The sequence below is a fragment of the Rissa tridactyla genome, chromosome Z (assembly GCF_028500815.1).
Source record: "Rissa tridactyla isolate bRisTri1 chromosome Z, bRisTri1.patW.cur.20221130, whole genome shotgun sequence".
NCBI classification, from domain to species: domain Eukaryota; kingdom Metazoa; phylum Chordata; class Aves; order Charadriiformes; family Laridae; genus Rissa; species Rissa tridactyla.
The window spans coordinates 78,046,691-78,070,225 of NC_071497.1; the positions used below are offsets into that span (position 1 = coordinate 78,046,691).

General features: G+C 43.7%; 2 protein-coding genes across 6 annotated transcripts in view; one reads left to right on the forward strand and one right to left on the reverse strand.

The window, feature by feature from the left end:
• Positions 1-112: 112 nt before the first annotated feature.
• Positions 113-21,929, reverse strand: TPGS2 (tubulin polyglutamylase complex subunit 2). 3 transcript variants are annotated; one of them, XM_054184654.1, is made up of 7 exons: positions 21,741-21,929; positions 17,056-17,135; positions 8,953-9,040; positions 7,014-7,145; positions 5,277-5,390; positions 3,608-3,768; positions 113-1,602 (listed from the first exon to the last, which is right to left on the reverse strand). In XM_054184654.1, exons 1-7 carry the CDS (start codon positions 21,811-21,813, stop codon positions 1,375-1,377), a joined length of 876 nt encoding a protein of 291 aa, XP_054040629.1. In that variant the 5' UTR covers positions 21,814-21,929; the 3' UTR covers positions 113-1,374. The 3 variants fall into 3 exon arrangements, 2 of the variants coding, with proteins under 2 accessions (XP_054040629.1, XP_054040630.1); XM_054184655.1 differs by lacking the exon at positions 3,608-3,768 and having other exon boundaries at positions 1,460-1,602; XR_008463671.1 differs by lacking the exons at positions 113-1,602; positions 3,608-3,768 and adding an exon at positions 6,230-6,323.
• Positions 21,895-23,535, forward strand: part of KIAA1328 (KIAA1328 ortholog) — a 175,954-nt gene continuing 174,313 nt past the window's right edge. For 2 of the 3 annotated variants that reach the window (XM_054184650.1, XM_054184652.1), the window contains exon 1: positions 21,941-22,187. In XM_054184650.1, the coding sequence (XP_054040625.1) occupies positions 22,076-22,187 (112 nt within the window). In that variant the 5' untranslated portion in view covers positions 21,941-22,075. Of the gene's footprint in view, positions 22,188-23,535 lie in introns of all 3 variants that reach the window. The other variant, XM_054184651.1, reaches the window with a different exon arrangement.

A 23,535-nucleotide genomic window follows, 5' to 3' on the forward strand; every position in this document is an offset into this window, starting at 1 on the left:
GATTCTCCACTGCCTTAAAAAAAGATGCCCACACAATCCAGCCTGCACCCTGTTCTTACCATACATCCTTGTGCATGTGCTCCCAAAAGTATCTTCAAATACCCAATCACTCTGGAGGAAAATATTAAAATCTTTATTAAAATACTATTAAGCACTTACAGGGTGGCTTCGTCTTTCTGAAGGCCATACAAATACTTGTGAGAGCCTCACAACATCCCTGTGAGGTAGGTTTCTCTTATGTAATTATGTGACTGTTTCATAAATAAAATATGATGCTATTTAAATACTCAATGTTTATTTGAATACGGTGACTTTGATTTCCCTGCTTAGGCAAAAAATATGTTGGTTGGTACCATGTTTCCAGCACATCTAAGAAGACAGAATGGCATAGAAAAGTAATGGAAACAATTGGATATAACTGAAAACCAGTAGTGAATGGGTTAAAGTGCAGTTCGAACCTGAAAACTTACAGTACAGAAAACAGCATCAGGGGCTTCTAAGGCTGTAGGATCTCAGTGGCCCCTGGTCAGATCCTGCCCAATTGAAAAGTGACAATGGTCAACTTTGCAAATGAATGTGTGACAAACCAAGGGTTCCTCTTGGCTTATGGGACTCTTAACACCACCGATCTGCCCTGGCTCAGTTCCCACAAGAGGAGAAAGCAGAGGCAATGAGGGATCTTGCAGCTTCTGGCTGCTTTCAGGCTTGTTGGGAAGGACAGCACACAGACGCCACTGTACAAAAAGGTACGGCACAAGGGCCAAGAAGTGGTCTGGGCTGTAGAGCAAGTGACTAGGCCAATGCAGAGACATGGACGCCCCAAGTCCCTTTGTGCCATGAATCTCAGAGCAGAAGTTTGAAGAAGCACAGGGAAGTGTGGAGTTTCATTCTGTCTGAAGCAGAAGATACTTGTTCAGCAGGTTCCACCCTGCTCCCATGGCATGCAAGGTCAGGACAGGTTTCTTTCAAAGGAGATGACAGAAATATCTTCATATGCCGTATTTCAGCATGGGTCTATTCAAGTAATGGTGACTTACATTTGCTTTAATTTGACTGCTGTAGCTGCACAGGAACAAAAGCTTCCCTATAGAGCAGGGACATCAAGGGCTCCTTCATGCCTTCTGAAAAGTACATGCTGGAAGTAGTGGAAGGGAATAAAATCAACTTCTCAAGTTTTTTTCTCAGAGTCTCCAGGAACTACCTCCCTCCTTTGTCAAAGTACATCGTGGCTATATTTCATGCAAATGCTGCAAAGTGTTTTCCACAGGCACATCTATTCATGCAAAAGGAACTTGGTCTGAACCACTGAGACTCTGCATCAGAGAACATCAAAGCTTATTGCAAATGCTGTCCAGGGTCAGATACAGGGGGATCTCACTTCCTTGAAGAATTCCCAGCTAGTGAGGATGTCTTAGAGGAGGTCATGCTTGTGTGACTCTTTTGGGAGCCTGCTGGCTGGGAGGGTGGTTTCTTTTTCATCACTGGAGTTTTGTTCTTGCTTTTAAATACCTTATTGGGGTCCAGCTTGTTCACAAAGGAATCAGCTTCTTCAGAAAGGAGAGCTGTGTTGATGGTTATGGGTTTATACATGTTAAACCATTGCTGAAAGGCAGGATGGTGGGGAAGGAAGAGGTTAAAATCAAGCTACAATTAGATATTTCCACCCTGTTCCCCCTCACACCCCAGATCTGATTTTAATCATATACCACTTATCAGTTTGCAGTTTACAGGCCTGCACAGAATGCCTCGTGATAAGGATACACAAGGGCTCAGCTACAGCTACAGCCCTGGAACTGCCCCACATTCCAGACAAGGAAGAGGAGAACCAGACACAAACCTAACACTACCTTTCCTGCAGTGTAACTCCTATCAGGAGCAACTCCTGCTTTAAACCACAGGAGGAAAAGCAAAGGGAGAGGGGATGAAACTAAACCACATTTATTTAGATTCAGAGAAGCAGAAAAGATTAAAAAACCTTGGCATTTAAAAGAGCTTATAAATTGGAACCAAACGAGTTGAACTTCTCAAAATATAGCCTCCCTTCCCCTCTTCACACATACAAAAATGCAGGTTTTTTTAACTCTTTACACAAAGGATTTTGTTTTTGTTTCTCTTCGGCCTGATTTTACATCAAGAAGTGACCACAACAATTTTTTTTTTGTTCCCGGATGCCACCACAATGTTATGCCCTGCAGTTCTCATCTTTTAGTGTTTTTCATATCAGTTTTCCATTGACAAAGTCAGGAAATAAAACTGTAGGGGCTACAGTATTACAAACATCACTGAAACCATCAGCAAAGCCTTGGACAAGATAAACAAAAGATCAATATCAAAATGTAGATGGCAATCTATTAGTGTACCACTTAAGGGAAAACCAGCTTTAATACACCACCTTTGAAGACCTTTAAAATCGATAATGGTTAACATACTAGGAGGATTTTAACTAACAGAGGCTGCATGATTACGGAATAGATGAATGATTTCACTAGGGTTTGTGAATATACTGAACATAATAAAATATTCTAGCAGGAAAGTTACAGAAAGGCAGAGCACAGCCATATGCTAGAGTACCATGTACACAGCCTTAACTGATAAAGTAGAGCACAGTGTAAAAGGGAAGACACCGGAAATACGAAGAGCCAAATTCTAGAAGCCACTGATAGGTGGGAAGCCATCAGTGATTTTAGTGGGTAGTTCTGATGTACGCACAGGCTTGAGGTGGGACCAAGAAGCATCATGCTGGTAAGACAGCTGTCATGTCTGGGTGAAGTGCAGGACACTCACTGAGATCCACCTTGCCAACATGCATAGAGATTGCACAGACTTACGTGCTGTGTTTGGTAATACTGTCAGGTCCATTCCCCGACCTCTCAGAAGGTGGAAGCAGGGCTGAAGGCCAAGTCAAGCACAGAGGAATGGCAGGAGCCTCTAATAGTAGCGTTCCGTCAGAGCAGAATAGCAATTTTAATAATAATAAGGGGATGGAATTGTCACCGGGCTGTACCTGGAGCTCTCCTATAACTATTTTTAGGACTGTTAGCATTTAAATTGCCCCTTTTTGGGCACCATTTTTATCAAGGCATCCCTTCATAACTGAGGAGGATGCAAAGGAATTAATATTCTTGGCAATGCTCAAGCTTATGGTCTTCCTCTGGGCTTCTGCCTAATGTGTACCTGGACTTTCCTGTCCACCCAGAGAGCAGTAGGTTCTTGTTTGGTGCTATGCCCAGAAAACTGATCTAGACAAATCTTATGTAGCTGTGGAGAAGAATGGCTTTACATCTCCTAACTTGCCAGCACTCGTGGAAGCAGCGTTTGGTTTCAGAGTCAAGAAAGCAAAGAAATAATTGGGGTTCTACTGACTGCTATTAGAGGTCAAAGGCAGAGCCCAACTCGGGTGAGAAAAGCAGGGTTAACACAATGTTAGTAAATCCACTAACATAAACAAATGACTGTTAACACTCTATAGGGGAAAGACTCAAGGCCCTTTCCATAGCTCACTGTAGAGGCCCACTTGAGCCTACAGTCTGCTTGTCAAAAGGTAGGAAGATGTTTTTCCAGTCTATACTTATACGAGATACTGATGAGCTGGATCCTGCTGTCCTACCTTGGCCTGGGGGCTGACCCCATAGCTGGTGAAGGCGTACTGCCACTGCGGGAGACCCAGGTGGGTAATGAGCAGGCGGTAGTAGGCTGTGAAGGTTTTGGTGAGGAAATGCCAATACAGAGCTCTGTCCAGGAACCATATCTCTGTGTCTGGGGAGGTAACTAGAACAAAACAAATACAAATTATACTGTTGCTTTGTAGTGGTAAGATCAACCCCTGTCCATTGTCAGGTGGAAGACACAACACATTTACCAGAAAGGCTGCAGCTTCTAAAATGCAGCATCCCCGACTAACATAGATGACTATCCGGAGGCAATGCAGTTTAACAGTTAGAGGATGGGGACTGAAAAGGACTTGGTTTTGCTCCCAGTCTTACTAAAAATACTCGTGCAGTAGCCATTATATTAATTTTCCCCACTGTAAAATGGATCCAATGCTATTCCTTCCCAATTTGGGACTGATGTTCTACTTGGAACATGATTGGACATCAACAACTTTGTAGTGTAAGTTCAAAGTAAAATTATGGCAAACATTTATCTACCCCACAAAGTAAAAAGCAACTAACTCAACTGTCAGTCATCTGGATTGCTGAACTGAGTCCAGAGTCTGGAACTCATAGCAGCATGTACTGCCAACAAAAACACATTTTGCACAATCTTTCCACAGTGATCAAATATTTCTCTGGTGGTGACATCCTTTGGAGCATAAAAAGAAGTGATTTTACTTGGGAAACTGAGATGCTGAACATTGTCAATTAAACACACTGCCCCCTGTGCTGACATCAACACCTGTAAACAACGCTCCCTCCCCTTGCCCTGGTTATCCATTGCATGTTGCGAAATCGCTAAGACTGTAAGGCAAGAGGACAAGTAAGAAGTTTCTGCCTTGGGTGTGGCAGTCACACCCAACGAAAGACACAAGATAACAACGAAAGGGTTTTCTTAAGAATAGGTATATCACAATGGCACAGCTCCACACCACGAACATACGGGTATACACATACACCTAGTGACCTGTGCACTGTGTCAGATGACAACTACTGTACTAGTGACTTGGGTATTTCACTAACACCTGACTGACAGCAGTTTTCTCTATATCTGTCAGAAGGAACAGCTCAGCTCACATCTTTTGCTCTCCTGTTCAACCCTTCCTGCCAAATTTTGACCTAGTTAGCACCTGGAGGCTCTGCATCCATGCACAAAGTGGAAGAACCAGTCTAAGTCTGTCTCAGTCAGCTAAGGACCTTTTTTAACATCTACCCTTTGCTTCTAAGCAGCACTACAGTCTTTCTCATCAAAATGTAAGGGAATTGTTTCAAGACAGGCAAGTAACCAAAGATATGTTAGTGGCTGAGCTCCAGCCTTCTGCATTATTTCAACACAACTGTCTGTAGGTCATACGTGAATGCTTTCCTGTTTCAGTATGCAAGTATGCTGTGCATGCAGAAATCGTAAGCTATAACTCAGATTCAAACACTAAAAGGAGGGAAAATGTTAGCTCCAGTTAAGTCGCTGTAATGTTTAGCCCCTGACTTCAGTGGAGACAGGACATCCCAGCAATTGTTCATCTACAAATTGCAAAGAAGATCAGAAATGTAGGCTGATTCTGTGCATGTGGCCTCCAGATACAATCCACAAGAGATGGCTAACTTTGCTCTTTTCAGTCTTACCTGGTTTAGCATGCTTATAAACAAGACAAACTTTCCCATTCCCATTGCATGGGTCTAATTCAAAGATAAGACTACGAGAATCAAAGTGTGGCCTCTCTGGTTTGTCTCCGTTACCTGAAAACAGAGAAAAAATCTTAACGAAACATGTTTGGAAAGGTGACTGTGCATCAGGTGCAAAGAGTCAATCTATTTGATACTTATTAATACATCAGCCGAGGAAGAACTAAATCAAACTATTATATTTATACTTGTTAGAAAGGATTAAGTTCCCTGTGTGAAAAAAAAGAATAAATAAAATTTAATCTTCATTAGGAAAACAAAACACAGAGTCAAAATCTGATGGCTGAAAAAAGACATCAAGCTACCCTCTAGTCCTTCCCTGGCATAAGGCACGATCAGCTTTACAGATGTCACTCCTGAGAAGCGTTTGTCTCATCTTTTCTTAAAGTCCTCCAGTGTTGAAGATGCCACAAACTCCAGGCAGTCAACCCAAATCCATTGTTACCACTTAGAAATTTTCCTGATGTGGATCCTGAATCTTCCTTGTTGCAGTTGAAGCCCACTACTTCTGTTTTATCCACCATCTCTTTTTTGCCCCACTTTCTTTTTTTCTAAGGAGGACAGGGAGAACAGTTTATTCTTTTTCTCTTGACAGAAGACTTTTATGTACTTGGGAGACATATCCATTTTTTCATCTATTCCAGTGTGACATCACCATCCTTCTCAACAGCCACATGTTCTGACTCATATCCAACTTCTGACCCACAGCCACCACATAGCCCTTCTACAGGACTATTTTGGAATCGTGCAGCTGCAAGTTCTTACAGAATACAATTCTGAATTCTAATGCTGCTGAGGAAGAAGGGGGCCACAAGGGCTGTACTCTTCAGAACAGCCTTCCATGAAAGTCAGGACGAGAACACTGGTGGGGATGTAACTTTTTCTCAGTGTACCTTATAAGTGCACCAGTGGAGGTTTGAGTGGCTAAATGGAAGCAGAATTGGGCCATTTCATTACAATTGCTAGAAGATCAGGTCTGCAGCCAAGCTGCAATGTGCAAAAAATGTTCAGCCACATTTAGAAGCTACAAGAGCTACAGAGATTCAGAGATAAGACTGAAATCAAATAGCAATTGGTTAAGGAGTCAGCATGACACCTGGCTCTGTTCTTATCTTCTTACTTCTTCCAGTCTTGTTAGACTGAAAGATCTGAGAAAAAGACTGGACTTTTTGTCTTCTTTTTCTCTGCAGGATGCCCAGCTTTTTTAGGCAGTCTGGAAACACATATTTTCCAGTGTCACCTCAAACTTATTTTTCCATATCCAGCTGCCTTTTCACTACCACGCCAAAAACTGTTATCTTTTGTTCACATAAACCCATAAGCACACAAAGACTTTAGAAGCCCAATCACTGGAGGAAGCCTCACTTAAAAATTTAAAGAGGGAAAAGGCAGAATGGGAGGGCTGACAGGCTGCTGAAAGAACATGTAAATAATACTAGCCACTGACAGCATTAACAATCCCCATGAGGCTCACAACATACAGGTCTACCTGTCAAGGCTGCAGGGGACTAGTAGGACATAATAGCAGATCCAGCCCAGTAGACAAAAAACCCCCAACATCTATGTGGAGTGACCTTTTATGTTGCTATATATCCATGTGCTATACGCTAATATTACCCTAACAGAGCAAAAGGGATGAGACAGACCACATTTATTAGCTTGTTAACAGGACCTTACCTTCCTCATCTGTGTCATCTTCCAGATCAGCAAGAGTTGGTGCATTAGGCAGAGTGTACATAGAGGAACCCCCAAGCCGACATAGCTTTGAGATACTATTAATCACCATGGAGCCCAGGGGCATTGGGGTATCTGCAATAAAACTGATCATTAATCACATCCAGCGTCAGGAAAGCATAGGAGGTATTTCTTCTCCTCCACACATCAACTCAACCTCTTCTAAAACACAAAGGGGGAGAAAAGATGGATATACCCAGCAGGCCTGGACACTTAGCCAAGTTAGGCTCCACAGGAGCAGAAATTAAGCTTTTTCAAACAAAGAATCACACTTACAGGTGACACAACACCATCTCAGAGTCGTGCATCTATGAGAATTACACTGCTGGCTAAGCCTGTGCTTAGCCTGCAGCCTAAGCTGCAGCTGTTACCCCACTCCTATGAAACTGGCTATTAAAAATCCCGGCTAGCTACAGCCACCTCGTCAAAACTCTTCCCTGATGCTGTCCTTCCTACTATAAAACACACCACCCATTCAGAGCTTATTGGGCAGCTTGTCCTCTTCCACCCCATGTATATGCTCACGGTGCATCCTCTTAGCTTCCACTCCAACACAGGATTTTATCAGTGTGTCAACACGTGCGTGCTCCTGAATGAATGCTTGAGGACTTGTCACCTGTCTTTGCTTCTGAGGACTAGTACTATTACCAGACACCAAGTCAACAAGGACCCTGTTCAGCCACGCGCCAGTGTGAAGAGCCTCAGAAGGCACTACTGGATGCTTGCTCAAACCAGATAGTTATGTGAGCTGCCTTGGTCTCTTGTATGCCCTAAAAACAAGACTCTTCAGAGGTCACAACACACTAAATCCCACTTGAAACATGATGTGACTCAGTCAGGTGCTAGAGCCCTGATGTCATAGAATCATAGAATCTTCATGGTTGGAAAGGACCTTTGAGATCATCGAGTCCAACCATACACACACACAAAGAAAAAAAAAACAATAAAAAAACCCCCCAAAAACCTACAATCTCTGCCCTTTAGAGCATGCCCAGTCAACTGTCTGAAATGAAATTCCACTTCTTGAGGAAAACCCCGTATTTGACACCTATCTCCAGAAGCAAGCAGTGTTCACAGCCCAATGTGACAACCCTGCTTGAAGGCAATGAGAGACAGGTTAATAGTTGCACGGCTCCAGTGCAGAGTGAACAAACTGCCTGATTCTTGACAAATGACGATGAACAATAAAGCTCAGTTCACCACTGACTCCAGAAATAACTGCAGTGAATGGACTTTAGATCGTGGAAAGCAGAACCAGGCTCTGACATGTACATACGCTTTTTAATGAGAAAGAGCCATTATCAGATGATGACTCTTCTTACTTCTTTATGATAGGATAATGTGCTAGAGCTGCTCTTTCCATGAACTACAGAGGGAGTCTAGGTACAAGATTTAAACCACATATCTAAATCTGAGCGTCAACAGATGGCCAGTGTATTACAGAATGGTATTTATGACATGAAGACTTGTTTGGTTTCTAGCCAGTGTTCAGTGTACAGGACTGTTGTGGAACTCCAGCACATGCAAGCAACAGGCTATGCCCTGTTGCATCAGGAAGGGATCTCTAATGTGCAGTCATATTTTTTTCCGAACCACAATGCAGAACTGCAGCCACTTACCAATTCAGAGGTCAGTTTTCTTTAGACACTGATCAAGCTGCCTAGCAGAAACAAACTGCTTAGTTTTTTTGCAAGTTAATACATGGTGCTAATTTTTCATTCAAAATTACTTGCTGCACATGCTTTTGCTCAGACCAATGCAGGATGCTGACAGATGTGTACTGACTGTGCAGAAAGTAATTTTGAAATTAAAGAGATTCTGCAAAGGAAAGGCTGGCTGCAATGAAATGAGGGTATCAGTGGAGGGGAATATATGGGCTCACCATCAGTCTTCACACTCCAGGTCATCTGGAAGCCATCGGTCATCAGATAGAAATTCTTTAAATCCTCTGGCAATACGCAGGAGTTTTTCTGCAAATTACAAAGTGTTATGGGAAAATGAAGAACATGCCTCAAACCCAAAGAACCACTGAATACTGGTACAGAAATATTTGCCGCCAAAGGCATTAATCTTCGTTAGGAAAAAGAAGGAACTCCAAGATGACTCAAATCAGCTCAAATATGTCATCCTAAAACCTTGAGAGAAAACTGTGTATTTCCTGGGTCTGTGCTACTGTATTAGCAAAGATGACTTGGGAAAATTTCACAATAAGCAGCCCACTCATGAGATGATTATTACAGGATTGTTCCCCAACTGAGATGACATATCATCCTTTGACAGTAACAGTCACTCCAAGATCAGAGTAGCCCTGCGGAAAAGGACTTGGGGGTACTGGTGAATGAAAAGCTGGACATGAGCAAACAATGAGTGCTTGCAGCCCAGAAGGCCAATCACATCCTGGACTGCATCAAAAGAACCGTGGCCAGCAGATCCAGAGAGGTGATTCTCCCCCTCCACTCTGCTCTCATGAGACCCCACCTGGAGTACTGCGTCCAGCTCTGGAGCCCTCAACACAAGAAGGACATGGACCTGTTGGAGCGGGTCCAGAGGATGGCCACGAAGATGATCAGAGGGCTGGAGCACCTGTCCTATGAAGACAGGATGAGAGAGCTGGGGTTGTTCAGCCTGGAGAAGAGAAGGCTCCGGGGAGACCTTATAGCGGCCTTCCAGTACCTAAAGAGAGCCTACGGGAAGGATGGGGAGGGACACTTTATCAGGGAGTGTAATGACAGGACATGGGGCAACGGATTCAAACTGAAAGAGGGTAGATTTAGACTGGATATCAGGAAGAAATTCTTTACTGTAAGGGTGGTGAGGCACTGGAACAGGTTGCTCAGGGAAGTTGTCAATGCCCCATCCCTGGAGATGTTCAAGGCCAGGCTGGATGAGGCTTTGAGCAGCCTGGTCTAGTGGGGAGGTGTCCCTTCCCATGGCAGGGGGGTTGGAAATAGATGATCTTTAAAGTCCCTTCCAACCCGAACCATTCTGTGATTCTGTGACCCTCCATTCCTGTTGACACGTTAAGAACACAAAATGAAACAGTAGAGAAGCCTGTCAGTTTTAATAAGACAAGCAACATGCATGACTAAAGGAGTTGCTTTGTTTGTAATTGTTTTAGAGAAAAATAAAACAAAACCAAACATATTGAGAAATATTGAAGTGAGTTTGCATTTAAAGTATCTTCAAACTCAAGATTCCAAAAGAATCAGACCCCAAAACTCAGGATAGTCTCCAATGATGCAGGTTCCACAATCTCTGCATTGACTTGTCAAAGGGCTGCACCACCCTCCTTGTGAAAAAGTTTTCCTAATTGCAGTCTGAGCTCCAAGTTGCAACTTGTGGTCATTCTCGTTTTTCAGTCCCACGTTCTTTTAAATCTGCTCAGGAACAAAGACAAATAAGCCCCATTAGGGTCAAGCTTTGTCATTAAACCAGGAGGGGAAATGACAACTTCTTTAAAATGTTGATCTGAGACTTGTTGATAATCACAGGACTCTGGGACCCACATTTTACAAGGAAAATGGACAAATAATGTGAGATTTGCAACACAGCATGTCTGAAAATTCAAGCACTTTTGCAACAGGATTTTCAGCCTTTTCTAAAAAATGTGTATTTCTTTCATTAAGCCAGTTTTAAAGACATGCTGTTGGACATGTCCTGTTCTTTGTGCAGTTAAGTTTGACACTCAAAGCAAGAAAAGACAGAAATACAAACTTTAAGAACATTTATAGGTCAGTAGTGCTGTCCCTCATATAAGCTTAACCTGCCACAGATCAACACATTATTCAGGTAGGTATTTACAGCCTGGCCTCAGAGGCCCGGGTGGGTTTTGGAGCAGTTACGGAATTGCTTTGGAGAAAGCAGAGGAGTGAGATGTTAACAGCTTTCCAATACCATGCCTCTGCTGGAACTACTTCCCTACAGCTACCAGAAAATGCAACATTCAAAGTCTCATAAAATAAAGGAAAAATATTCTCATAACCGGTAGTTAAGGAAAAGAAACATGCACATGCAGTTCATGTAGCTCTGCTTCACCCGGGACACGGATTTTTAACATCTCAGATACCGATCAGATTCTTTGCCATGTCTGCAACTTGTGTGTATCCAGTCATCTGCCCTGATGTTGCCTCAATGCATCTACCCAGCAGGAGCTACCTGCCACCTGTGCATCCAGCTGCAACACTGGCCTCTGGTCATCGGTGACTGGCATGAGCAAGGGAAGGTGCTGGCGGCCTCCTGTGCACATTCTCTCCCTCCCCTAGGACCAGGGCAGTCCTTCTCCCTGTTAAAGCCTTATTCACAGTCACTTTCTTTGAGTTGCTACAGTCCCTGTCCCCTAAATTGTGGTGTATACGCTGTGCAGGGCCCTCTAACATGCCCACAACTTTCACTCCTGCGTGTTAGCTTACTTTCTAAGCATATCCATTTATGCCAACAGACTGCTACTGATGAGTCCCAGACACTGACGGCTTTGCAGCTTGTCAGCAGCCTGGTCATTGTCACAGTGCTCTCCTACCCCAGGTAGGAAAAATCTCCAGATGCAACAGGTATTAAAGCAAAGAATCCAATACTGTAGAAACTTTGTTTTGAGAAGAATTTATCATCCTTTGATAAGGGTCTGCTGATGGCTGAGGCCCTGGTGGTTAGTTTCAGGAGATTACTAAACCACACAGACATATCTGAAGTTCTTCAAATGCCTTTAACAACACACCTTCTTCTGTGGGTTCTTCTCAGTCCTAAATATTTATAATTTCATGCTGTGCTTTCACCACTTCCAATTTCAAGCTGTAGCTGTAAGCACAGTGACTAGGTTTAAAACTATGAAGAAAGAAACTATGACAGACCTGCTACAAAGTCTCAGAGAGTATAAATGTTTACACACCACTTTCAGTCCATTTTAACCCACCCAGCTTTCAGTAATCTACCCCAGCAGTAAAAATATATATGGGAAGAGCTGCTCTCTTGACTTCAGTGGGTGTTCTCCTCTAAGCAGGAGAACCAGGTCCATTGGGATGACAAAATCTAAGCTTTTAAAACTTCCACCGTAGTATCCAATTAAATACTAGCACAAAATGGGCACAGACCAATTTAACAAACACAGCTGACTAAGACAAGGGAAAAATCACATCTGGATAGGTCTTCTGCTCTGAATCCTCCTTTTCTGGATGCAAAGATCAACACATGCACATTTCTCCAAATGGCTGCCCTCCCCACTTTATTTTAAGATTCTTCTAACCATGTCCTTTGCATGACTTTCCAAATGCTGGTGCAAAATACATGGGTGGAAAATGCTGTACCAGAGCAAATATGGGGTCTATAGGAAAAGGCATCCATACAGAAAGCTTCACTAATATCCATTTCTCCCATCTGATGGAAAGGATTGACTAATCTGTCAGATTATGCTTAGCCACATGATCCTATGACTTCAAAACTGTTTTTTTGACAGCAGAGTCAGAAAAACAAGCCACTACTACATCTTAAAAAGGGCTTCTCAAGCTCTATACTCCTCCTGCTCAACTCGTAGCTTCCAGGGTTGTGATCTCCAGCTCCATAAAATACAATATTCCTAACAACGTGCCAGAAGTGGCTTAACCACAGCCTTGGCAACAGGCTATTTTCACTCCAGTCATCTGGTTACACTCATCAGCCCACAAAACAAAATATCTCAAGTGCCCAATATGGTGTGTGGGTTATATTTCTTTTGTTTATTGTCCATAATATGCCCAAATAGTCCCCCAAGAAAGCACAGTCCACTGAGGAAAGAGAAGAATATTAGAACCAGGGGAGCCTTGCTGCCAAGACCTGATCAACACCAGATCCAGAGCTAAAACACTGACATATGGCAATTCACTTAAAGCACTGCTGTAACAATGCATCCTAAGCAAATATACTAAAGAAAAGGACAGCAATCAAAGCATATTGCTCTAGAGGGACTTCTCTAAAAACCTGAATGAGTTTTATTCAACTTCTGGGGACAGAAGGAAGGGATTTATGTCACTTCTCAGGGCTTCCACATAGCAGAACACGTCAGCAGCCACCTTTCTCTCCCCCTAATGTCATGCTGCTTTATAACTGGTCTGCCTTAGCTGCCAGTGAATGCAGAAGATGTTAATTTATGTAAGCTACTGAGACTTTCTTGTTGTACCTTTTATAAATCTGATCTGGTGGGGGGCATCCCCAAGAGATCACCTTTCTTGGATTTCCTGCCCTGAAAGATATGAGGCTGGGGTAGCCCTGTCCCTTGCAACAGAGAACAGGATTTAGCAATTCTCTTGAGGATAGTGTTGTGTAGCCACTTTTTTAATCAGCATATTACGAGGCCCCACAGGAGGGGAACACTGTGTCAAAAACACTATCCACCTCCCAAAAGTCCTCCAGCCTCTCCCGCAGTATGCAGCTTCAAAAAATACACCTTTCCTCATGCACTGGTTCTGCTGGATCCACTTCCCCACCTCTCCCATGTTCAGGGCCACAAGGCAGGTTCAAGATGGGCAGATCCTGTGCTCCTGGGGAATCAGGGATGGCAGGCTCGCCTAATGCTGATGGAGGACATCACAAAGAGGATGGCAAGAAGGGCCCTTGTGGATGCACGTGCCTGCATGCATACTTTTGAGTCAAAAGGAGATATGGCAGAAGCAACAAGGAAGACTTCTAGAATAGCCAGGAACCACCATTGCAGTTCCCACTGCGATATACGTGCAGATAGAGTTTCTAAATTGTCTGGCAGCCTAAGACTGTCCACAACAGGAAAGCACCAGAATGCTTGAGGGCTTTTTTATAGTTTTATTACAGAAAAAATAAGTCTTTGTAGACAAAGTGCATAAGGAGAAAACAAATTTCCCATGCAGAGTTGTAGAATATCAGTGTTCCAGCAGTGCAGTGGGCAGGGATTGCTTACAGGCAGCCAGGGGCAGTTCAGACACTGCTAACAAGCCAATTAGAGGAACAGGCAAAATGACCCCCTTTATTTTGCTTGGCCTGCTCTGGTGCCGAGTTCTGGGACCTCCAGCTCACCATAACGCTTTTTGAAAACCAAAACCAATGATTTATTTCTCTTCACAATAAGAGTGACTTATTTCTCTTCTGGTTGAGGCAAAAAGAAAATGTCGCTCACACATTGTCACTGAAGATACCAGAGTGCCTCCTAGCAATATTTTGGTATAACACGTACTTTTAAAAATTGCACATGGAAGGCAGCAGGGCAGTTGTCAACCTAATTTTGTTCGTAGGATAATACGCCGTTATTAGCACTGGTGTTCCAGTGACCTGGTAACTCTGTCTTTACTCCCCTTCTACTGCTTGTCTCACTTTCTTGGGGAAAAGATAACATCTTGGTAGGTCTAAGTATCAGCAGAGGTGAGAAAATTATCTGGTTTTATTAAAATATTTTGTGCTTGAAATTTTTGGGGAAGTGATGCTACCCATGTAAACACTGTACAATCATATACCTTAAATATTTTTTCTGAGTGTGCTGATTTCCAATAACTGATTTCAGGTTTGATTTCCTGAAGTGTAAGACTTAGCAGCTCTTTATGCCTCTACAGAAACCCTTGGAAAAATTCTCTTCTACTCTCCTTCTGTCTTACTGCACTGTTCCCTGCCAGGAAGCTCACCTTCCCCTGCAAAGCCTCATGGCAGTTAACGGACACCCAAGAGGCTGATCTAAGATATTAAAACTTTCATTGTAGCGTCCACTTAAATACTAGCACAACACGGGCACAGCTCAATTTAACGGACACAGCTGATTGAGGAAAAAAAAAAAAGGCATATTGCCAGCATTATAAGAATGTAAATTTAATCAATCATCGTTAATAAAAGGTTGATTTTCTTTTATGAGTTTCTGAATACCATAGATTTTCTCGGTCAGAAGAAATACCTTTCCATTGTAAAACTGAAATAGGACTGGAAAAATGGTTCAAGAAAAAAAAACATAAAAAAAATATCTTAAGAATAGAGCTTTTATTTGGTAAGTCCCAATGAAAAGAGAGCTTTTTTCAGAAAAAGAACACAATTTTGGGAATAGTTTGACCGGTTTTCCCTACAACACACAAAAAGCCCTGCAAAAACTTTCATAAACAAAGACGTAGAGAGGAGTTAAAAATACGGACTGGGACAAGATCTTGTTAAAATCTCTACTCTGGAGAATGATTATGTGCATAAGTATTGCCACCTAGTGGCTACAGAAAAAACCGACACAGCGATAACGGCGAACACTGGTTACACATAAACTTGTATTCAAATTCAAGCAGGATGAGGTTGAGGAAAAGTGAAGTGCAAGTTCATCCTGGAAGGGCCTTGTGAGGTGCTGAGTGCTCTACACTTACTCATCACTGCAGGACATATGCAATTGCATGGACTGTGTTAGATATCAAACTTCATTACCAAAGCTCAAGGAAAAAAAAGGAAAAAAAATAGTAATCTTTTAATTCGAGAAGGGAGATTTCAGGCTTGCCAGTGCAACTGCAACCAAAAGCAAAGAAATAGATAGCGAAGTCCTTCACCATTAGCAGTCCAGCTCAACTGTATCTACTTAATTTTCACCGTTTACTTCCACAATTAACTTAGTCCATCACTGGGCAGGGAGGGAGCTGAAGTTTTGTTTTTATATCTTTGGAGTGAAGTGCTTTGGCTACAGCATTTAAAAATTTGGCTTTACGAGAACAGCTCAATTTTGAAACAAACCCAATTTAGTCTGGAGGAGTAGCAGCACCTGAAAGTGAGAGCAATACCGCATTCAGCAGAAGCAGTCCCCTGCACTCAAAAGAAGAATGAGCGAATGTCGCTCTGCTGCTTCCAGGCCTGAGCTGGCTCACAGTCAGGGTGCCTCAGACTTTCCAGCAAAGTTAACCTGACACCTTAACAACAGCTACAGGATACCAGGAATCAGTTTGCACGAACCTGAAAAACCGGACATTTCTGCCTGACCACAGTTGCTGGCTACTGTACAAGATTCAGTAAATAACACAGGTTTACATCACATACATTCTGACCTGGATTTATAAATTCTTCATAAATATCATTAATTGGGATGGGGCGTTACCAAAACTACTGAATGATTTTTCCCTACTGTTTAGGAAACACTGTAAATGGCAAGATATCATCAATTGGAAATTTATTTTACGTAGTGGTAGCAAGCGCAGTCCCTGGGAGCTTGTGCATTAGGGCATAGCCAGGGCTGCAGCAGAGGGAGGACAATTCACTCAACTCCATCCTCAGCCATGCCCCTTTCCAAAGGCCAGTCAGATTCTACTGTCCCTTCCACAGATACGACCTAGATAACAATTATTCCCCCATGGTCATGGGAGTGAAAAACACACAAAAAGTGCCATCTCTGCCCGCCAGAGTCACACAACGGTATTCAGGAGCCCTCTGGTCACACACTCTGATGCAGTGAGGTCAGCAGACTCAAGGTAGCACGTGCCCTTCATAGTCTTCTGGAACAGGCAATGGGACATGCCTTGACCAAAAGATTGGATTTGTTGGCTAAAGAGGAGGTGGAAGGAAGGCTATGAGAAATGGAAGTGAATAGCCAAAACTGAAAAGAGAAATAGGTAACTGGAACAAACTGGGTGGCTCAGTGGTATTTTCCAGCTTGAGGCCTTTACCTTTAGTGGCCATAAATAATAAAGATTTTCTTCATTTTGTCTCCAAGGGTGTTGGAAAATGGTTTCAGACCTGAGTCAGAACAATATTTGTTCTCCACTGAGTCACCATGGTTGCTGCCTACTGCAGTTATGTGATTTCTTCTTAGAGCTGTCATTCTGAATATACCCACACTGATGAAATTTCGCTAACAGATCAGGTGCATGTGATAGCCTAAAACATGGAGTAATACCTGATTTAAAAAAAAATAAATCTGTTTAGGCTCCACGGTGCATCAGACTTGGTAGCAGGCTGTCTCACACGGTAGCCATGGCATTTGAAATTCTCCATGGGCTGCTATACATTTAGACTGACCTCGCTGCAGTATTATGAAAATACTCACTTGCTCCCATGAAACGATTGTGTGGCGTTCGGCTGGCTCCTTTTCCACAAAAGTCACCTCAGCAACTCCTGGAGAAGTCTCTAAAAGGGAAAGAGGAGCATGTTTGCAGCTTGCACAGGTGACACCAAGCACTGTGAGACAGACAGTTTAGCAAGTTAACCTGACTGACAACTGGGGAAAAGGCATTAACGACTCCAGGCATTGTACTGGTGACTAAGCTTGCTTTCTTTTCTGTGTAACCATACTCAGCATGTCTTCTCGGCATGAGGATGCCTAGTGCTGCACATGATACTATCCTTTGATGGTTTTTATATATATATATATTTATATAATTTATATAATATATATTTTTTTTATATATATATATACACACACACACATATACACACACATTTTGTATGTGATCTTTTGCAGAAGGATTCATGAAAAAAATCAACCATGGGTTCCTGGGCAAACTCTAAGAGAGACAAATCTTTCTTTCTAAGCATGCCCTGTGGTTTCAGTTGGGTAGGGTATTCTTAGCTTGACACAAGATGTTGTGTAGTGCTGCTGTAAATTGCTAAAAACTATATTCCACAAAGATGGGCACACTTCAGCACTGGATTCAGCGGGTTTGATCAGACAAAGAATCTGATCCTGCTGAAAGCACCTGCATGAGCAAACATCAGGAATCCCAGCTGGACAGATGCACATCTGTTATGAGCACCGAGCTCTTCATTTATAAAAATCACCTCAATATTTTATGGGGAAGAATGCTATATAAATGTGAGCTACTAATCTACATGGTGCTATTCTTGCAGGTGTGTGATGGCAGAACAGTCTCCCTTGCACTTACTTTATAATGCTTTCCTTCATCTAAAGACAACTGAAATAGTTCCCACTGACTTCATTCATTTTGGATCAGGTCCAGAAAGACTACTAATTTGTTGTGGGAACTGCAAGCCAGGCACACAGGGCCGTGGAGTAGAAGTGATCGCTATGCAGGGCTTTCAAGACCAGCTCTGCTGTGAAAGTATTGGGTCCCAAAGCAGTCACACATACAATAATTGCTTTCTGGTAAAACACACACACAGTGCACTAGACAGGAAAGGCAGGCACCAGAGAGCTTTGGTTTGGGTTTTATCTCCAGCGTTGGGCTTTTAGTTCTAGCAATGGTGTTGCCCTTGTTTGTTCTGCTGGTGGAAGAGCAGCGCTCACTTTCAGGAAGTCTAAATTTCTCTTTAATTGGAAGTACTGCTTGTTACATTGTCAGATAATTTAAAAGGCAAAACATAGCACCAGAAAACCAAACTCCAAGTTAAAGACAGAAAAATGAAAAAAAAAATCATAGTAGATCACCTAGGTAATCTGTCTGGCGAAGGCGGGTCTCAACATAGAGAAGCCTGATGTTTTGCCAAGTTTCACTTCAAACAGGTGGATGCAAGGTGGGGGGATCTGTCTCTTTCTCAAATATAAGCTGTCCATATGTATTCTGCTTCTAAATAAGTGTGCGGAATCAATGATCTAACCAGTCTTTCCATCTAAACTCTGCAAGTCTTATGACAAGTTAAGAGATTATAATAACAGAGTAATTGTTATTTCTGTGATCAAAGAAAACAGCAAGGATGTTTAATTCATCATGCACAACGGCTCAGCTGGGATGACGGAAGATTAAATATCTTATCAGTCAAAGACGATGTCTAGGAACAAGAGAACTGCAACTTCTAAAGAAGTCTGAACCAAATCCAAGATCAAAAGAAAGAGAAATTCCATTTTAAAAGCCTGAACGTTATAGTAAAAATATCCTGTGGGTAAACTGAAGACCATGTTAAACGGATGTGCGTAAGAATGGATGGGAGCTCCGTTAAACGTTAATGAGGAGAAGAGGAAGCCTGCCACGGATTGCTTTTTCTTCCAAATGGAAGAAATAAAGAAGCCACCTAGGTTAGGCAAAAGACACAGGATAAAGCTTAACTAGTTCGGGAGAATCCTCCTTATTAACTATTCTGAATAAAGATCACAGTAAACTCTGTCCTATTTTTAGTACATTTCATCTACGAGCTTCCAAAAACGCTGTGCGGTATTAATCAGGAGTCGTCGATGTGATGGTCTGACATAAAGCTGAAGCAGGAAACCACAAGATTATCGGTTTGTACAGTACTGCTAATACTACTTATAAGTTGGATAAACTCTCAGCATCTTTTTAAAAGGTCTGAATAGTTAAATTCTTATCTAATAAAGACTGTAAATAGTGAAGTATAGTCCTGAACAGCTAACACCTCCCATTCAGATTTAGTTGTGAACAATCAACTTTTCCAGAATTTGCTATTAGTCACAGAACTTCAGCAAATGAATCATCCTGGCAATGGGAAAGATGCCTCTCTTTTTCCCTCAAATTACAACTTCCACAATACTTGTGAGAAATCTCCCACCTTGTAGGGACTTCCACAGAGACTACAAGTTAAAAAAAAAAAAACAAACAACAAAACCCAACGCCCCCAACCGTTAAACCCCTTGTTTAAAGGAGGGTTTTTGAAATGTTGCCATGAAAATTTGTTCACAAAGGACTGGAAAATTGGGCCGCAAGCTCTCATCTACCATAGGTGCAAAAATTTTTAAGCAAAAAATTGCTTAAAAGGCATATGTTGAGTTTCATTACATGACCTTCTCTATCTCCTGAAAAAGCTGTTTCACAAACTTAACAGAGTTAAAAACCTATTAATGCTTTTATGTTATGATAGGCAGAAAAGTATCTACTGGTTTCATGAGACTTCCCAAAAAAAGATCTAAAATAAGATTGTTTCTAGTGCTGCAAACTACTGAGTATGGCATCTTTCTGAATGAGATACCCTTTGTTATCTGAATGAAACAAACACTGAACAGACTGGTAATGTTTGCCAATTAGCTAAGCAATTCTAATTATTACGGTGGCACAACTCACATGCTTTGGACTTCTTCACCGGGAAAAAAAGCACAAAATTCCCAGAAGCAGTGGAGAGATGGAGAAAAGAACCAGAGCGAAACGTCACAGCAACAGACTGGGGTACACATTGCTATATTGCAATATAATTGCAACTCTAATGACAATACAAATCATTAGAGTTCCAGGCAGTAAAACAAAAACACCCAAACACAAACCAGGAAACACCTTACTTGTGAATGGAACGCTACCAGACTTTCAAAGCCAAACCTGCGTTCCCATGTTTTGCTGGTGTAAATAACACACCTACCCAAAACAGTTTATATGGCAACATTTCTTTTGGACATAGTTAACATCATGCAGATCTCTTACATCTGAGTCTGGGTGGTGAAAATGCAGGCAGGGCTAGTAGTGTTTTACAAAGAGCTACTTCAGAGAAGCATTTGCCAGGATTGTTGATCATCAGTAGTTTCACTTTTTTAATGCTCTCACCAAGTAGAATGTTAATGTTATCCTGACCTCACAACTGGAAAACAGAAAAAACAAACCAAAAAGAAAAACCCAAGACGCCCAATATTATAAAGTCAGTAAGAAAACACTGAGCAGAGATTAACGATGAAATCCTGTCCTCACTGAAGCCCATGGCAAGAATTTTGCTCTGATCTTTTAACCTTGCCTGTCTGAGCAGCTATCTAAAAACATATGCTTTTAGTGATACACTTAGGTTACCAGATGAAAATTGCTGTTGCGCAAAACAGCAGGTAGGTGAGGTAATTACAGCTGTCACCTCCAGCTTTAAAATTCATAGGAAGACATTCTGGAAATGTAATTTGTAATGCTGTTATATGCAAACTTGGGATATATGTATTGCTTTCCAGCCCTACAAATACGACAATTCTTTGTCCCAAGCTGCTAAGAGACGAAAGGTCTGATGCTAAAATCCTTTACACGTGCAAATACTTTCGACAATTCTTGTGATTCTACTGCCATGGGTAAAGTTTTGTCTGAGAAGCCCTAATTTTAGCTGTTGAATGCCTTGCACTCTTGCTGAACTTCAAATCGAACTGCAGAGATGCAAGAAGGCTCAAGATCTGAGCAAAAAACAGAGATGAGAAGCAGGGCACATTGTGGAAAAAGTCTCAGGGTATGGGAATAAGCTGCAGGGTGATTATTTATGAGGAGCTGATCCTGAGCAGATGCACAGATTAGCCTTCTGCCAGAACACTGCACCACACCGAACTCCCTCCATTGGGCACGCCACCTGCTCACCCTACAACAGAGGCTAAGAATGACGTACAATCTTGAACAAAACACTGCTTTCTCTTTGATTTTTTTTTTTTTTTTGATTTTTACGGGTCTCTTACATTAAGAGATTCAGGCGTTTTGCGCTGACTCAGACGCTAGAAACAGGGAGGTCTGTGTTTGCGCGTAGAAGAAGCACAGCTCTGTGATCCCAGACGGAAGGGAGATCCCGACACAACCCACCAGACAGCGTGTGGCCGGGGTCCGACCAGCAGCACGGCGCTCCCGCAGGCCACAGCCGCCCGGGCCTCGCAGGCCAGGGCTGCCGGCCGGTTCTCGGGCTGGCACGGCCTGCCCTCCCCTACCCCGCCCGGCCCGGCCCGGCCCGGCCCGGCCCGGCCCCACAGCTGCCGGGGCGAGGTGCAGGCCGTAGCGTCCGGGCCCGCCCTGAGGGGGGGCGGCCCTTCCCGCCATCGGGCGGTTTCCATGAGAAAGGAGCGACACCCCCGCCCGGCCCCGGGGGCTCTCCCGCAGCCCCACTCACCCAGTATCCGTGTGACCCCCAGGGTGAGCTTGTCCAGGTAGGGCTTGATACTGGCGGAGGGCTTCTCCTCCATCCTCTGCGGGCTCCCCTCACCCTCAGCGCGACGGCGAGACCGTTCGGGGCGTGTGGGTAAGAACCCTGTATGTCCTTCGTGCCACCCTGTAGCGGCGGCCGCGCCGCGAGGTGCGCCGGGAGTAGTAGTTCTCCCGGCCGGAGGAGGTCTGAGGGGAGTGGCCGTTCCGCGGGGAGGGCGGCCACCTTTCCCACTGGCGCTCAAGGACTACAACTCCCAGCATGCCCTTCTCTTCCGACTGCCCGCGGGGCCCCAGCAGCCAATGGGCGGCCAGCGCTGGGGGGGCGGCGGGGGGCAGGCTGGGAGTGGCGGTTGTTTCAAGATGGCGGAGGTGGCCGCTGGGCCGGGCGGAGGCGTTTACTGGAGTCAGGACGGTATCCTTCCGTAGAGCGGGGGCGGCTCCTGGGCCGGGGAGTGGGGCAGAAGCCGTGGCGGGACTTCCGCCCCGGGTCTGTGCAGTGCCGTGGAGGGGAGCGGGGCGGGAGGGTGGTGGTGGTGGTGGTGGTGGTGGTGGTGGTGGTGGTGGTGGTGGTGGGGAAGGCTGGGGGGGGGATGCCGTCAGGGCAATTGTTGGGGTTTTGCTGTGGGGAAGGCTGGAGGCGATGCGGGGCTGTGGGGCGGTCGGGCGTGGCGCAGGGGGACTGCGCTTGCGAGTGTGGGGGAGCTCAGACCGGGGAGGGAGGTTGTGCATGTCTCTGAGAGCATGGAGTCAGGGGTTAAATTTTAAAGCAAAAGTGGCCCGAAAGAGGAGGGGGGAGGGGGTTGGGTGTCCACCTTCGGTGTGGCTTAGCTGTGAAGTCCTGAGGAAATGGGGGAACTGGGTTCAGCTTACGGAAACTTGGAAGGGAATCAACAGAGGGAAACTGAGGCTAGAGAATGAACAGGCAGGAAGAAAAAAGATGTCTTTTGTGACTGGTGGCTCAGCTTGACTACAAGCATAACATTTACGGTGAGCCTGTGAGGGACGTGGAGGCTGGAGGGCTCTATCTGTGAGGGACAAGTGGGAGAGACAAGGCCTTTGTCTACAGAAGGCATGTAAGTTCCATTTGTGGGAGACTACGTGGGGCTGGATACGTAGATGGAGTAGGTGGTGGTTGTGGTGTTGGGGATTCAGCCTGTGAAAGCCTGGCTAGAGAGAGATGCGCTTGCATGGTTCAGAGAACCAGAAGGAGTTGGCACTGATGTTTGGGCTCATGTGGATTAGTTATAGGCTCAGCTACCTGAAGACATTATGGTGGAACCGGCAGTCTGGCCTGGTGGAAATTTAAGAACTGAGAATTTAGCTGTAGGTATGAGGGACTTCATGCATTGCTGTTGCTCACACTGAGAGTGGGATTCCAGCATCAGCTAGAAGTGATTGAAGAGTACGTGTTTGTGCTCTTATGTTTATGTTTGATTGCACACCCACTGGAAAACAATGCACAAATGAAATGGGCCAACCATCCTATGGACTGTTTACAGAGCATATTATAATAATTTTCCATTTGTGTAAAAAAAAAAAAAAATTAATAAAATAAATAGCCCACAACTTTCTCTGTGATATGATAGGGTGAAGGTTGGTAGTCATGTATCAGATTTGTTACCACACTGTCACTGTTCTGTTCAGTTGTGGAAGTGTTGATGCAGTTACAATAACTGTATTTTTATCAAGTAACTACTAGTGTGACAGGTTGTTTCCCATGATTAAATATGGTTTCTTGAGCCTATCAGTGTCCTCATGCA

Coding starts and splice junctions, on each gene's coding strand:
- TPGS2 (XM_054184654.1), bottom strand. CDS start 21,813: ATGGAGGAGAAGCCCTCCGCCAGTATCAAGCCCTACCTGGACAAGCTC. Junction 9,041..17,055: donor CAATCGTTTCATGGGAGCAA/GTGAGTATTTTC, acceptor TGTAATTTGCAG/AAAAACTCCTGCGTATTGCC. Junction 3,769..5,276: donor TTATAAGCATGCTAAACCAG/GTAAGACTGAAA, acceptor GTTTTGTTCTAG/TTACCTCCCCAGACACAGAG.